Genomic DNA, 13,404 nt, shown 5'->3' on the forward strand with positions numbered 1-13,404 from the left:
GTCTATTCCGTCAATAATACGTTTCAGTAATTTATATTTAGGTTGTTCCAGCGTCTTGGAGTATATGTAAACGTTTTCAAATCGTAACCCATTTTCATCGACTAGTAGAAAATACATCAGATTGGTTTTGCCACACCCCGAGCTGCCAAGTATCAACGACCTTATCGTATTTGGAAAAAGTTCACCGTGTCTCATCAAAATTGTCTCGGGAGAATCAATATTATAAATCCGGAGTTTTTTCTCTTGTTCAATAAAGCGCATTTTTTTTTAAATTGTTCACTATAAATACAGCTGCTATGTTAGCGAGAGCGTCACACGATGTCTCCTGTTCGTAAGCGAAACAACAATAAGGGTTCCGGTCTAATTAACTCTGTTATAAATCATTTACCAGTGGAATTACATTTACCTGGTTATAGGTAAGTCACTACATTATATTATTAATAATAAATCTACTAATAAATTATATATATTTGTTTCTAGATTTGCCGGTCCTGGAACTAAATTAAAAGAAAGATTAGCTCGCGGAGAACGTGGAATAAACAGACTTGACGAGTTGGCTAGAGCTCATGATATAGCATACGACGAAAGTAATTCACTAACTGATCGGCATAGAGCAGACGAAGTATTAGAAAATCAGGCTTGGGAGGTTTTCAAATCTAAAAACACCGGTATTAAGGAAAAAGCCGCGTCTTGGTTAGTTACTACAGCTATGAAGGCAAAGCGTAAGCTGGGTGCTGGTTACGGATTTAAACAAATGGTGTCGGCAGCTAAAAAAGCAATCAAAAATAAAATGAACGAAAATAATATTACAAAATTAGTAAGAACATGTCTGTCAGCTGCGAAAAAAACTAAAAATAAAAAATCTAAAAATAAGAAAACTAAAACACCAAGAATTATACCAATACCTAAAAAGGGTGGTATTTTACCTTTAATTCCTATTTTTGCTGGTTTATCTGCATTAGGGGCGCTTACCGGTGGAGTAGGTAATATAGTAAAAGTCGTGAAAGAATTGAATTCTGGTAAAAACACTCTTATTCATTTAGGCAAAGGATTATATCTTACTCCTCACAAGGGCAGCTCTTATAAAATCGTAAAAGGTAAAGGTTTATACCTAGCACCGCATAAGGGTGGTTCAGTTAAGAAATCCAGGTCAAAAAACTAATTTCCACGTTACCCGATAGAGCGTTGTACGATTACGAGATTATAAAATACGCTGTCTTGTTGAAAATACCTCATTTCATCGGTGTATTTGCAAGAGACAAGTTGCCTCGACGTGCAAAACATCAAGAGTCAGCTGTAGTTAATTTAGACATCGAAAACGGAACAGGTACTCATTGGGTAGCGTATAAAAAAATCGGAAAACAAGTAAAATATTTCGACAGCTACGGAAACTTACCCCCTCCGCTGGAGTTACAGAAATATTTCAACGGCTACAATATCGAATATAATTACGATAGATATCAGAAATATAATACAACAAACTGTGGGCACTTGTGCTTAAAATTTTTATCATGTGTACTATAACGTTAACCGGTAACTCGAGCGAATTGTCATGTGACTTTTTTCCACCCATAGAAGTCAGTAAAAATGCAAAAATTTGTCTGTTAGGTTTTCAAACGAATAATTCTATTCCTAATGTAAACGAAAAGTGTAATAAAATATGTTTCACATACAGTAATGATAATAAAATGAATAGCGATACCTATGTAATACCAACAGGCTCTTATGAGTTGAGTGAAATTGAAGCAGCTATAAAACGTCTATTACATAATACCGATACTTTATTCGAGTTGAGAGCAGATAATAATACACTAAAATGTACAATGTTTTGTAGTGAAACTGTAGATTTTAGTATGACTAATAGTATAGGACAGTTAATGGGGTTTAAAAATCGTAAATATGCTGCTAATGTCAATCACGAATCAGATACGTTGGTCAATATTACCAAAACAAACTGTATATATATCGATTCAAATCTGGTTATGGGTTCATTCGTCAACGGTAAGCAGTGCCATACAATACACGAGTTTTATCCGAATGTACCTCCAGGCTATAAAATAATAGAGGTACCAACACATTTGGTTTTTTACCCTATTAATTCTACATCTATAACGCACGCAAGTATAATTTTTAAAAATCAAGACAACGAGCTGATCGATCTACGGGGCGAACCAGTATCAATACGATTATTAATTCAAGACTCGTGATGGGGCTTCAATTTTATAATATAAATAGACCTGTATATGAAAAACCCGTTAGTCGTGCTAAAAACACTAACAAGGTAACAACTCCGGAGAAGAAAAAATATTCGAGACGAAAACAGACTAAACATAGTCTAACACCTGATAATTTGGCTTTTCTACGCTCGATAAACGTTATTTAATATGGACGACACATATTTAGATGTCACGGCTGGATACATCGACGATTGTAAAATAACTCAAATCGACTATCATTCTTTTTTACCTTATTCGACGTCGGCTCTTTCTAATAATGATGAGGTGCGTATTGCTTTACATAACACAGAGTCTTATACATTACCGTGCGAGAGTTATATTTACATCGAGGGGTCAATAACCAAACCTGCAGAAATAACTGATGAGATTAGATTTATAAATAACGGACTGGCATTTCTTTTCGCCGAAATGAAATATGAAATAAACGGTACTCAGATTCAAAAACTCGTCAATCCAGGTATAACGACCACATTAAAAGGATATTGTTCGTACAATAAAACAAATATTTCTTCACACCAAAACGCTGGCTGGGACAATGATTTTAAAAATGTGAATAAAGACTTTATCGATGGTGACAATTTCAATGGATGTATTAATCTTAAAGATTTGTTTGGTTTTTGTGAAGATTATAAGCGAATTTTAATAAATTGTAACCAGCAGCTCATATTAAATAGAGTGTCTATCGATTTAAATGCAATCAAACAGTATAAAAATAATGAAGTTGTGGCAGACGCTCTTAAACTAAAAGACGTTAAAATTAACATAACAAAAATATTGTGGCGGATGCCTATAGTGAGAGTTAGCGATCGGGAAAAAATTCGACTGTTGAAAGTAGTCAACAATCAAAAACCTCTGACATGTGCGTTCAGATCATGGGAACTTTGTGAATACCCGTTTTTACCTCAAAACACTTCACATTCATGGAAGGTAAAGACATCCAACAAGTTGGAAAAACCTCGATATGTTATAATCGGATTTCAAACTGATAGGAAAAATAGTTCGAGTAAAGCAATGTCATATTTCGATCAATGCAAAATTAAAAACTTAAAGGTTTATTTAAACTCTGAAGTATTTCCCTACGAAGATTTTCAAAACGACTTTACCAAAAATAAGATGGCTACATTATATCGCGCGTTTGCAGAGTTCCAAAAATCTTACTATGGGCATGATGATGTGACACCTCTATTGAACCGTTCAGATTTCAAAAATCTGGCTCCAATCATAGTCGTTGACATGAGCCGACAAAACGACAATGTGAAAATGTCAACTGTCGATCTCAGGATTGAAATAGAAGCCGACGTAGCGTTTCCAGCTTCAACTTCAGCATATTGTTTAATATTACATGACCAAATTATAACTTATAATCCATTTAATGGAGAAGTAAGAACCTTATAAATATTTAATGTAAACCTTATTATTTATAAATGTTAATATTTTTATTTTATTTTTATTAACCTTTTAAATATTTATTGTAAACCTAGTTATTAATAAATGAAAATATTTTATATATCATACTGATTAATATTATATATATATATATATATATATATTCGAATTGTATCTTATAATCCACTTAATAGAGAAGTAAGAACTTTATAAATATTTATTGTAAACCTTAATATTAATAAATGAAAATACAAATTTTATATATCATGTTTTATTTCACATAATTTTAATTTCTATAAATATTTAAAGACTTTACGTTTTACTCCGTCTAATGGCGTGAGGTGTTGAGCACCCTGTTTACTTGATGTATCTGAGGGTTTGTCAAAAAACGATGGCGATGGTGTTAACAGTTTGCGTTTAACGTCCCGCTTGTTTAATTTTTTCGCGGTTTTGCCGCTTGTGAAGTCGAGAATAAATGGTGGTTGGTTGAAAGACGTCAGACCGTCGTTCTCATCAACTGCGGGGGGCGTTGGTCGAGATTCGATGTATTGAGGTGTTGTATACCATGGATGGTACTGTGCATCATTGTCCGAATTACGTCTACAACGATTGTCTACGTCTGTATGCTATACAAATAATATTTTGTTAATATATATTTATCATAAAAATTAAATGTGAGCATTACCATTGATTTTGTTTTCTGAATTGATGTCCATGTCCCCTGTGTAGGATTGATTTGTGATAAAAATTCATTGATACCGCATTCCTCGTCAACCACCTAAATAATTATTATAATTATTAATTGTGTAATTTTTTTTTTTTAATTTATAAATTATAAATTACCCTTGCTTGTGAAAGGTCCATTGGAGACAAGCTCGAATATCTCGGAGGTGAAATGAGTCTCATTTCGGATTCGGTAAATAACTATAAAATAATAATAAATACAATAAAAATTTTTATGAGTGATATAATATTTTTTTCACATTACCTCAGGTGTGTTTCGTGCCCTTCTACGATCTATCCAAATTCTAAGTAACTGCATAGGTGCATACATCTGGATTTGATAGGTCAGGTTAGGAGATGTAGTTGTGTTTTCTAAAGGTGTACCCAACTTTATGAATACTTCCATTTCATGTTCAGTATTTGGTGGTTTGGTATCTTGTAAACTAGTTTCTTCTAGATAATCGCAATACTCATCGATTTGATTAAGAAGAATGGTTTGGATGAATGATTTTTGAATCATAGTTTTTGAAATACACCATTCTAATTTATTTAGCTCAATCAAATCTGCACGATTCAATAAAACTCTGCATTCGCTTTTATTTTTACATTCAACAACTAGATTGTTTTCACCCTTGTACACCATACTCGATATTAGAAATAAATCAGTTTCGAGAAAAGTTATTCGTTTATTTGTTCGTGGTGTTTCTAATATAAATGATAATATATTACCGATAAGAGCAAATATACGTCTTAGGAAATCTGTTGTTAATTTTATATGTCTCGATGAAGTGATTAAATGTATAACAGTTTGAAATTCATCAGTTGGATCGATACCAATATGCACAAACTTACGTGCTGTAAAGTCTAATGTATATGATGTAGATTCCATAAGATATGCAGGTGGTGTCGGTGGAATGTATGTATACGACTTCTTTTTGATATCAACAATTGGACCGGCCATATTGAAAAATAAAAACACTTGTAAAAATTAAAAACCGTTGTAAAAATTAAAAACCGTTGTAAAAATTAAAAACACTGATGATTTTAAATAACGTTGAGTAAATTAAAAATGACTGTATGAAAGAAGTAAGGTAAAGTACGAGTATAGCTCTCTGGAACAGACTGATTCGATTTGGGTACACTTAGTGGCTTATATGCTTATGGAAAAAGTGAGAAGGGTTATTATATTGTACATTAATAAATAATTGTATTCGTATTATACTAAATATGTAAAAGATAAGTAGGTGTTATACTTAATGATATAATTATGTATACTGTATAGAGTAGCTTTATAGTATTAATATCTTTAATAGCTGGTTACAGTAATAGTATTGTTTCATTTTAACTATATAATACTTTCATAATATAGTTGATGATATTTAAAATATAATTAAATAATTGTATTTGTGATATATTAAACATGGAAATGATAAGTATGTGTTATACTGGTTAATACTTTCATAATAATATTATAGTTGATGATATTTAAAATATAAATAAATAATTCTATTTAAATCATACTAAACATGTAAAAGTAAATTTCGTGAAAGCTAGTGATTCCATTGCATGTTATTCACTAATAGGTATTTTAATTTGTTGTTAAACGAATAAGATATTTTGTATTATAGATCGGTTATTCGATGTAAGAGTAAATTTCGTGAAAGCTAGTGATTCCATTGCATGTTATTCACTAATAGGTATTTTAATTTGTTGTTGTTAAACGATTAAGATATTTTGTATTATAGATCGGTTATTCATTAACAGCTAAAATTAAATTTCGTGAAAGCTAGTGATTTCATTATATGTTATGATGTAATGTTATGGGGGTAAATATACAAAATATGTATCGGTCACGTGATGAGTAGACGGGTTCAGGAGGTGTATGAGGTGGGGTGGGGTAAATATACGTCGCGTACGTGCGTGATCGGGCGGCGAGGAGGACGAGTAAAGACGAGGATGAGGGGCAGCAAGGGCAGTGGGGCAGCAAGGGCAGCAAGGGCAGCGGGGCAGCAAGGTAGCAAGGGCAGCAAGGGTTGCAAGGGTTGCAAGGGCAGCAAGGGTTGCAAGGGTTGCAAGGGTTGCAAGGGTTGCAAGGGTTGCAAGGGTTGCAAGGGTTGTAAGGGGCAGCCTTCTGAATGCTCTATTATATACTACTTACAATAATACTGAAAAAAATTTTTCTTAACTCTCCGTAATTTGATTTTTTTTTCTCTCTTGTTATTTCAAACTACTTAACAATTTAAACTCTCGGTAATTCAAAGTTTTTCAACAGTCCCATCATCTACGAATTATTGAGAGTCGACTGTATCATCAAAAATTAAGATTGAAGAAAATGTTCAGCTCCAAAACGTAATGATAAACAAAAAAACCATAGGTACCTACACCCTATCCTTCCGACTACATTAATGCATATTAAATAGAAAAACAACAACATAATACCTACTATAAGTACCTACGCAGGGTTACTATAAGTACCTACGTATCATTTAACATTTTGATTAATTTAAAGGCTTATTTATTACGTGATGATTTTGGAAACTAGTCTTTTACTTACGTGCAAAGATTATTGTCACATTATAACTTTGCAAAGTATAAAAAGTTATTGTTCCACGATAATTAATTTGGATGGGCGTTTAAACTAGGGGTTTTGAATTTTTTGGAGTGAAAAATGAGTCTACTTTTTCTATACCGCAAAACTTTTAGTACTTAAATGGTTATTTGAGTAAAAATCGTGTGAAAAAAAATCAAATTAGTCACAAGTTTTGTTCCAAATTCTAGATCATCAGAACGGGCCGTATCATTTGTCAGCTTTACAGTGCTTGTACATTAGAATAACGTGTTAAATTATCACAGTGTGTAGAAATGATACGACAGAACTTTTTTTAAGTTATGCAGTTGGAAATATTTTCTTGGTTTGAAAAACGCACACATTATTTCTACAACGTTTGACACAATATACTCACGGGTAATTCGAAACATTATAAATTATAATACACACTGATTAATAGCTAGCATTCTATATTTTTCATTTGACTTTATAAAAACATTAAAAACCATCAGTTCCAACATACGAGTTATTCGTAGTGGAAAATATCAATGAAGAAATCCGAGAAAAAAAATATTACACTGTAAAATAAATCACAGTTTCTATGTTTTCTATTTTATATTGCACACCTGTCATATGAACTTCTGGAAATGATTGTTTACCTTATAACTCAACATTTTAAATGGTTTAAACTTTAGATTGATATAAGTATAAGGACATAATACCTTTGCTTTATCACAATTCCAATATAAAATAAAATTATAGATCAATTTTAATAGGTGTTTTATTTACTGGATTCTCCTAAAATATAGAAATATTATAGTATCATATTAATAATAAGACGTACTATATATACTTGTAGGTACTGAGCTATGAATCAACTATAATATAAATAAATCAAATGAAGTCAAAATATTTCGAAAATTGTATTATATTTATAAAATGTTAAAATAAAAATTTGATGAAAAATTAAAGTATTTACAGTCATTTTTTAATTGACATAAAATATGAAAAGCGTTCGATGAGATTGATGAGAAATCATTAAGTGATACGTACAAAAATTTAATTAAAATTTGTTTATGAATATAGTTATTTCAAAAACTTATACTTTCAAATGCATATAAAATCACAATGTAAAAAAATGCTACTATATACAGTTGGTAAATATGTCATGTATTTACCGTTATTTTTTTTTAACAGGGCACATAAACCCAAAATAAAATTTGTTTTAAATTGGCTTTGCGAAAAAATCTCAGATTTTAAAATTATTTGAGCATAATAAAAATTATTAATGCTTCATAATATATACCTAGTGCTTAACAGTTTATTCCCACATACAATGTGCCAATATGTATATTCTCTTGTTTTTATTTATTCAATTTGAATTTTTATTTATTTAATTTAATATAAACCATTTACAAGTACAATTGTGTTTGTTAGAAAATAATAATTATATTCTGTGATATGTATTTTGAAAAACGTACTGAAATTATTCATAATATCTAGATCGACATTTCCCTTTAAAACGGATAAAATGATATAAAATATTTACATCACTTTAACTGAAACGACATTTGAGTAGATTTCGTGAGCTTGCACGACTATTGTTTAATTTATAAATTCAAAAGTAGTTAAATTAACTCTGTAATATCATATTAAAATACAACTTTGGACTTTTGTTCAGAATAACTTTTCAGTAATTTAAAGAAAATATATATAAACGTGAAACATCCATTTCAAGAGTAGCTTTTTTAAGAATTAACATATTGATGTTAACAAAAATGTTGAATCACATGTAATGACTTAACAAGGTGAGTTTATAATACTAGAGTGATTTTTCTGGTTATTAAAGTACCCATATCTGAATTTCCAATCGGTTTTCCCTCGATAAAATCTCATTGGATTACTGTTAGAAAGATTAAAAATAATTGATTTAACAATTAAATTGCGTATTTAATTCAGTTCAATGTAAGGAAGAACGATTACAAATTGAATTAAAAATTTCAATGCATTTTTCCTAATTTTAATTTAATCAATAATTAAACTATATAATTTGAACTTAATTCATTAATGATTAAAAGTAGAAAAACTGGAATCTTTCGATTATTTTTTAACGTATTCTGTAGGTTAGAATTAGCCTGATTGATAATTAAAACGTAATGTTAATTTATTAATTTATTTTGTAGTTGAATTGTATGGAATTAGTCATACACTATAAACTTTGTTGTTTAAATATAAAAAAGGTACAAAATACTTATATTGTATACAATGTAGCTATACAAATAATGAAAAAGCTAAATAAACGTGATATAAAAATAAAAATGTAAAATGCGAGAACAGTTTATCATTATGGTTTGACCCGAAAACTACCAAAATACAACTTTTATAGATCAACAATAAAAGAGTTTATTTAGGAATTTTATTTTCGTAATTTTATATTTGATCACTATCCATAAACTATTACATTAAGTATAACGTATCTGAAAAGTCAGTAGGGTATCTAACAGAATAGATGAACATACCACGATTTAAGATATACACTATACAGGTTGCACGACGAAGACAAATATTGTGACTCAAGAACTGACCCTTCAAAAAAATTAACTCTCAACGCTCCTTGCGGGGAAAATTGTATTTCAGTGTCGCCACATGTAGGGAAAATTTTTATTATTATCTAAGGAAATTAGTTTTATTTTAAATTATTATATAAGATTATGTCGTTTACTTATTGTTATACATAAAATAAAGTATTCAAGTCCAAGTTCAAGTATAATAATGGAATAAATAGTATAAAATCAAGGTTGAATCATATGACAAAAAAGCGAGGCAAAATTTCGAAATAAATAATAATATAAGATCTTTAATCATAGGCGTTTTGCTTATTTCGACACCGGGAGCGCTAATGCTCTATTTTTGACAGCTGTTTTATACTGTCATTTTTAAAGTCACTGCGGGACGCTATTAAACATAGGTCGTTGTGCAACCTGTATATCTTAAATCGTGGTACCTACCCATTATGTTATCAGATATAAAATATAAATTATCTGATTAGGTATACAAAATTACAAAAACTTGAAAAATATTTTAGAACACAAAATAACATCATATATATATTATACAGGGTGATTTTTTTATCATGAACCACTCATTATTTCAAAAAGTATCAATGTTTTTGAAAATATTTTTTTACAAATTTTCATGTTGTTAAAAAAACAACGTTTTCATGAAAAAATTATATTTTTTATCCTTATAATTTTTTAAAGTTTTTTACTTTTTTGAATGGCAACCTAGAGTTTTAATTTCATATTCCAAAGCAGAATATTTTTCTAAGTATTTTGATACGTAAAAGTCGAATTTTGGACGAGTAGTTTATGAGTTATAAGTATTTAAAGTTTAGATTGGCGGAGTGGAGTGGTACGGGGTTACCCCGCAAAATGTTTGTCCACTACTCCGCTTGTCTTAACTTTGAATACTTATAACTCATAAACTACTCGTCCAAAATTCGATTTTTACGTATCGAAATACTTATAAAAATATTCTGCTTTGGAATATGAAATTAAAACTCTAGGTTGCCATTCAAAAAAGTAAAAAAACTTAAAAAATTATAAGGATAAAAAATATTAAAAAATATAATTTTTTCATAAAAACGTTGTTTTTTTAACAACATGAAACTTTGTAAAAATATATTTTCAAAAACATTGATACTTTTTGAAATAATGAGTGGTTCATGATAAAAAAATCACCTGTATATATAAATTTAATAATAATTCAGTAAAAAGAAACCTAAAATCTTCGACTTATAAACATTTTATTTACAGTGATAATATTTCAATTCTCATACGCTATATAATATACTTATGTTTTGCTGATAACATTTAAATACATAGATTTTCTTTACAAATAATTGAAATTAGTTCTAATTACTCAGGGAATATAAGATATCCAAACTGATTTTTGTGCTTAAAGTAAAAAAAAATTGATCGATTTCTAAAAAGAATATTTTAGTGAATGCTCCATTAACAAATGAAATGTGATCTTAAAAATATTCTCGTGATTATGTAACATACTAACTATAATAAATGTGAATACACTATAATTGAATATAATTATTTTGCTCCACTCAAAATCTTGAAAATATATTTATTGCGACCAATAGTGATGGTCTTATATATTTACGCATCGTCGTTATATCATACCGAGACAGCGTTTGGCTGTCTGAGTGAACAAACAACACAAAAGAAAAACATACTAGAAAATTATATGCATGTATATAAATACTATAAAAATGCAAAATATGTTTGTTCATTCAGAATACACTATGATTTTAATCTACATGACGTATTTTGGTTTTCTGTCACTAAGAAGGATAGTTTAATACTACTTTCTTTGTGAAATTAATTTTAGAACAATACTAATAATAATAATAATAATAATAATTTTTTTTTTTTTTATGGTGTGTTTTACCACTTTCAATATATCCAGGCTAAAATACATTATATAGGACAAGTACTACGAATAAGTACATATTTTAAACTTCAAATATGGATACGAACTACGGCTGACATGGCTGTCGTAAAAAGTCAACAATCAAGTTCAATTAGTGATTTCTAACAGTTACTGCTACATATTAGTTAGAGAATAATTAATTATCGTTATTATTATATAATCAAGTAGAGACACTACGCACGTGTGATTTTTAATAAATTATAATTAATTTTATAACTGAATATAAAAATCAAATGTGTGAATGTATAATAGGCTATTTATATAATATTTTATCATCATAATCGTGTCGTAATTTATTATAATATTTTATTATACAAGACTATGATGAACGTATCGAGACTTTGTGATACTAACAACGGTTGGCCAACAAACATTTTTGTAATATTTCTTACTATATTTTATTTATCAACGTATAAATAATAAACTAAAGGGTATTTCCATACTTATTATAATAAATACCTATGTTACATATTACTTAATATATTATATTTAGAAATAAATTGCAAAAAAATGAATCGGTGATTTAACTTAAATTAAAAATTAATATATATATACTATATTATAATAATATATAGGTACAGTGAAACCTCCACTAACAGACGTATTTTTGGAAACGAGGACATTTTTACTACTTTTCAGTGGGAAAAAATTCTCCAAATAACGGATACGATTTCATTGACCTAGTATGTCCGCTATTTAGAGGTTTCTCTATATATATATTACTAAAATTTATTTCATAACTCTCAAGTAATGAAATTCCAAAAAAAATATAACATGGTAATAATAGATATCCACTGTACTATACCCAAAAACATATCTATGATTCATATTTTTTTCTTGAAGAAGAAAAATATCTAGCAGCATGGTACTTTTTTGATTTAAACCATTCTCTTCTCTCTCAAGTTTTTCCCTACATAACTTGTGGTAAAAACAATAAGGAAAATAATTTCATTATATTTTATCTGCTCAACTTTTTAAGTATCAAATGATACGAAAACTGTACATGTAACATGTTATATTATACAAAGCCTTATTAAAATAAATAACTTACATTTTTATATTTATTTTTTTTTTATTGAATTAATGTTTCAACATCTTAGGTAACTAAGTAAATTACCTATTACATATAATTGTTATCATTGTTTTAATAAAAATGTTCATTAAAAAAAGCAGAACAATAAAATAGGTATTTATAACTTAATATTATTCAACTGTACACATTTTTTATACAAATTTTAAAACAGAACCAAAGTGCAAGTCCACCGTTAATCAATCCATAGAGTAGAAACTGAAAATAAAATGTTATATCTACTCATTACAACACGATACAATTTAAATAATAAGATAATATTTTTATTACATATTTGGAATATTTGGAAAATTGATATTATAATAATGCTAAAATAATAGATACAGTTAATTTTTTTTTAATTTTTAACGCTTAAAAAAAAGAAATATTTAAAAAACTTTCTGATAATTTAGAGGAATACTTAATTCTAAAAAAATGAATTCTATTAAAGAATTATATGGTTTGATATAAGAATAATATATTTTTTTATAATCTTTTAATAGATAAAATTAATTATATAGATTAACGGTAATCTATTTAAAATAAAATCATGATTAAAATAATTAAAAATTAATATATGTTAGTTCCGGTAAAGCACGATTGAGCATAAAACGATTGAGCATATACCTTTTTAGCAACACGATTGAGCATAGAATATTTTATGCGATGTTGCCACATTCATGAATTAATATCAATATGTCCAAATGATGACGGTTTTATATTTTCTGACTACGTTCTACACAATTATATTGAAAATCACTGCCAATTTCCGCCAAATATTTGGGCTGAAATTCCTTCGCCAAACCCAAGGTCTTTACAATATTTTTAAAAATTAATATAAAAACTTTTTTACTAATTTCTATTTTATTAAATTTTTTAGAACAACCAATGCAGCCGAAAGCTTTCATCGCACATATAATGCACAGTTTTATTCACCT

General features: G+C 28.6%; 2 protein-coding genes across 3 annotated transcripts in view; both read right to left on the minus strand.

Annotated features, from left to right (window-relative positions):
- The window catches only part of LOC107173683 (thiamine transporter 2-like), a 40,972-nt gene that overhangs the window by 12,367 nt on the left and 15,201 nt on the right, over positions 1 to 13,404 (minus strand). The window contains exon 10 of one of the 2 annotated variants that reach the window (XM_089221995.1): positions 12,501 to 12,685. The exons of the other annotated variant lie outside the window; for it this stretch is intronic. Coding sequence (XP_089078121.1) covers positions 12,605 to 12,685 — 81 coding nt within the window. The 3' untranslated portion in view covers positions 12,501 to 12,604. Of the gene's footprint in view, positions 1 to 12,500; positions 12,686 to 13,404 lie in introns of those variants that run through there. 2 annotated transcript variants of the gene reach the window in all.
- LOC149057448 (uncharacterized) lies at positions 3,879 to 7,747 on the minus strand. Its single transcript, XM_089221997.1, has 4 exons — positions 4,612 to 7,747; positions 4,467 to 4,547; positions 4,309 to 4,401; positions 3,879 to 4,249 (listed from the first exon to the last, which is right to left on the minus strand). The coding sequence occupies exons 1-4, from the start codon at positions 5,305 to 5,307 to the stop codon at positions 3,917 to 3,919; spliced, it is 1,203 nt and encodes a 400-aa protein (XP_089078123.1). The 5' UTR covers positions 5,308 to 7,747; the 3' UTR covers positions 3,879 to 3,916.

Source organism: Diuraphis noxia, unplaced genomic scaffold, assembly GCF_037042655.1.
Source record: "Diuraphis noxia isolate RWA-SAM2 unplaced genomic scaffold, SU_Dnox_SAM2 contig0003, whole genome shotgun sequence".
NCBI classification, from domain to species: domain Eukaryota; kingdom Metazoa; phylum Arthropoda; class Insecta; order Hemiptera; family Aphididae; genus Diuraphis; species Diuraphis noxia.

Bases quoted from the DNA above. Each gene is read 5' to 3' on its own strand.
- LOC149057448 (XM_089221997.1), bottom strand. From the start codon at position 5,307: ATGGCCGGTCCAATTGTTGATATCAAAAAGAAGTCGTATACATACATT. The intron at 4,402-4,466 runs GTAATTTATAAT...ATAATTATTTAG, and splicing joins TGGACCTTTCACAAGCAAGG to GTGGTTGACGAGGAATGCGG. The intron at 4,250-4,308 runs GTAATGCTCACA...TTATTTGTATAG, and splicing joins TTCAGAAAACAAAATCAATG to CATACAGACGTAGACAATCG.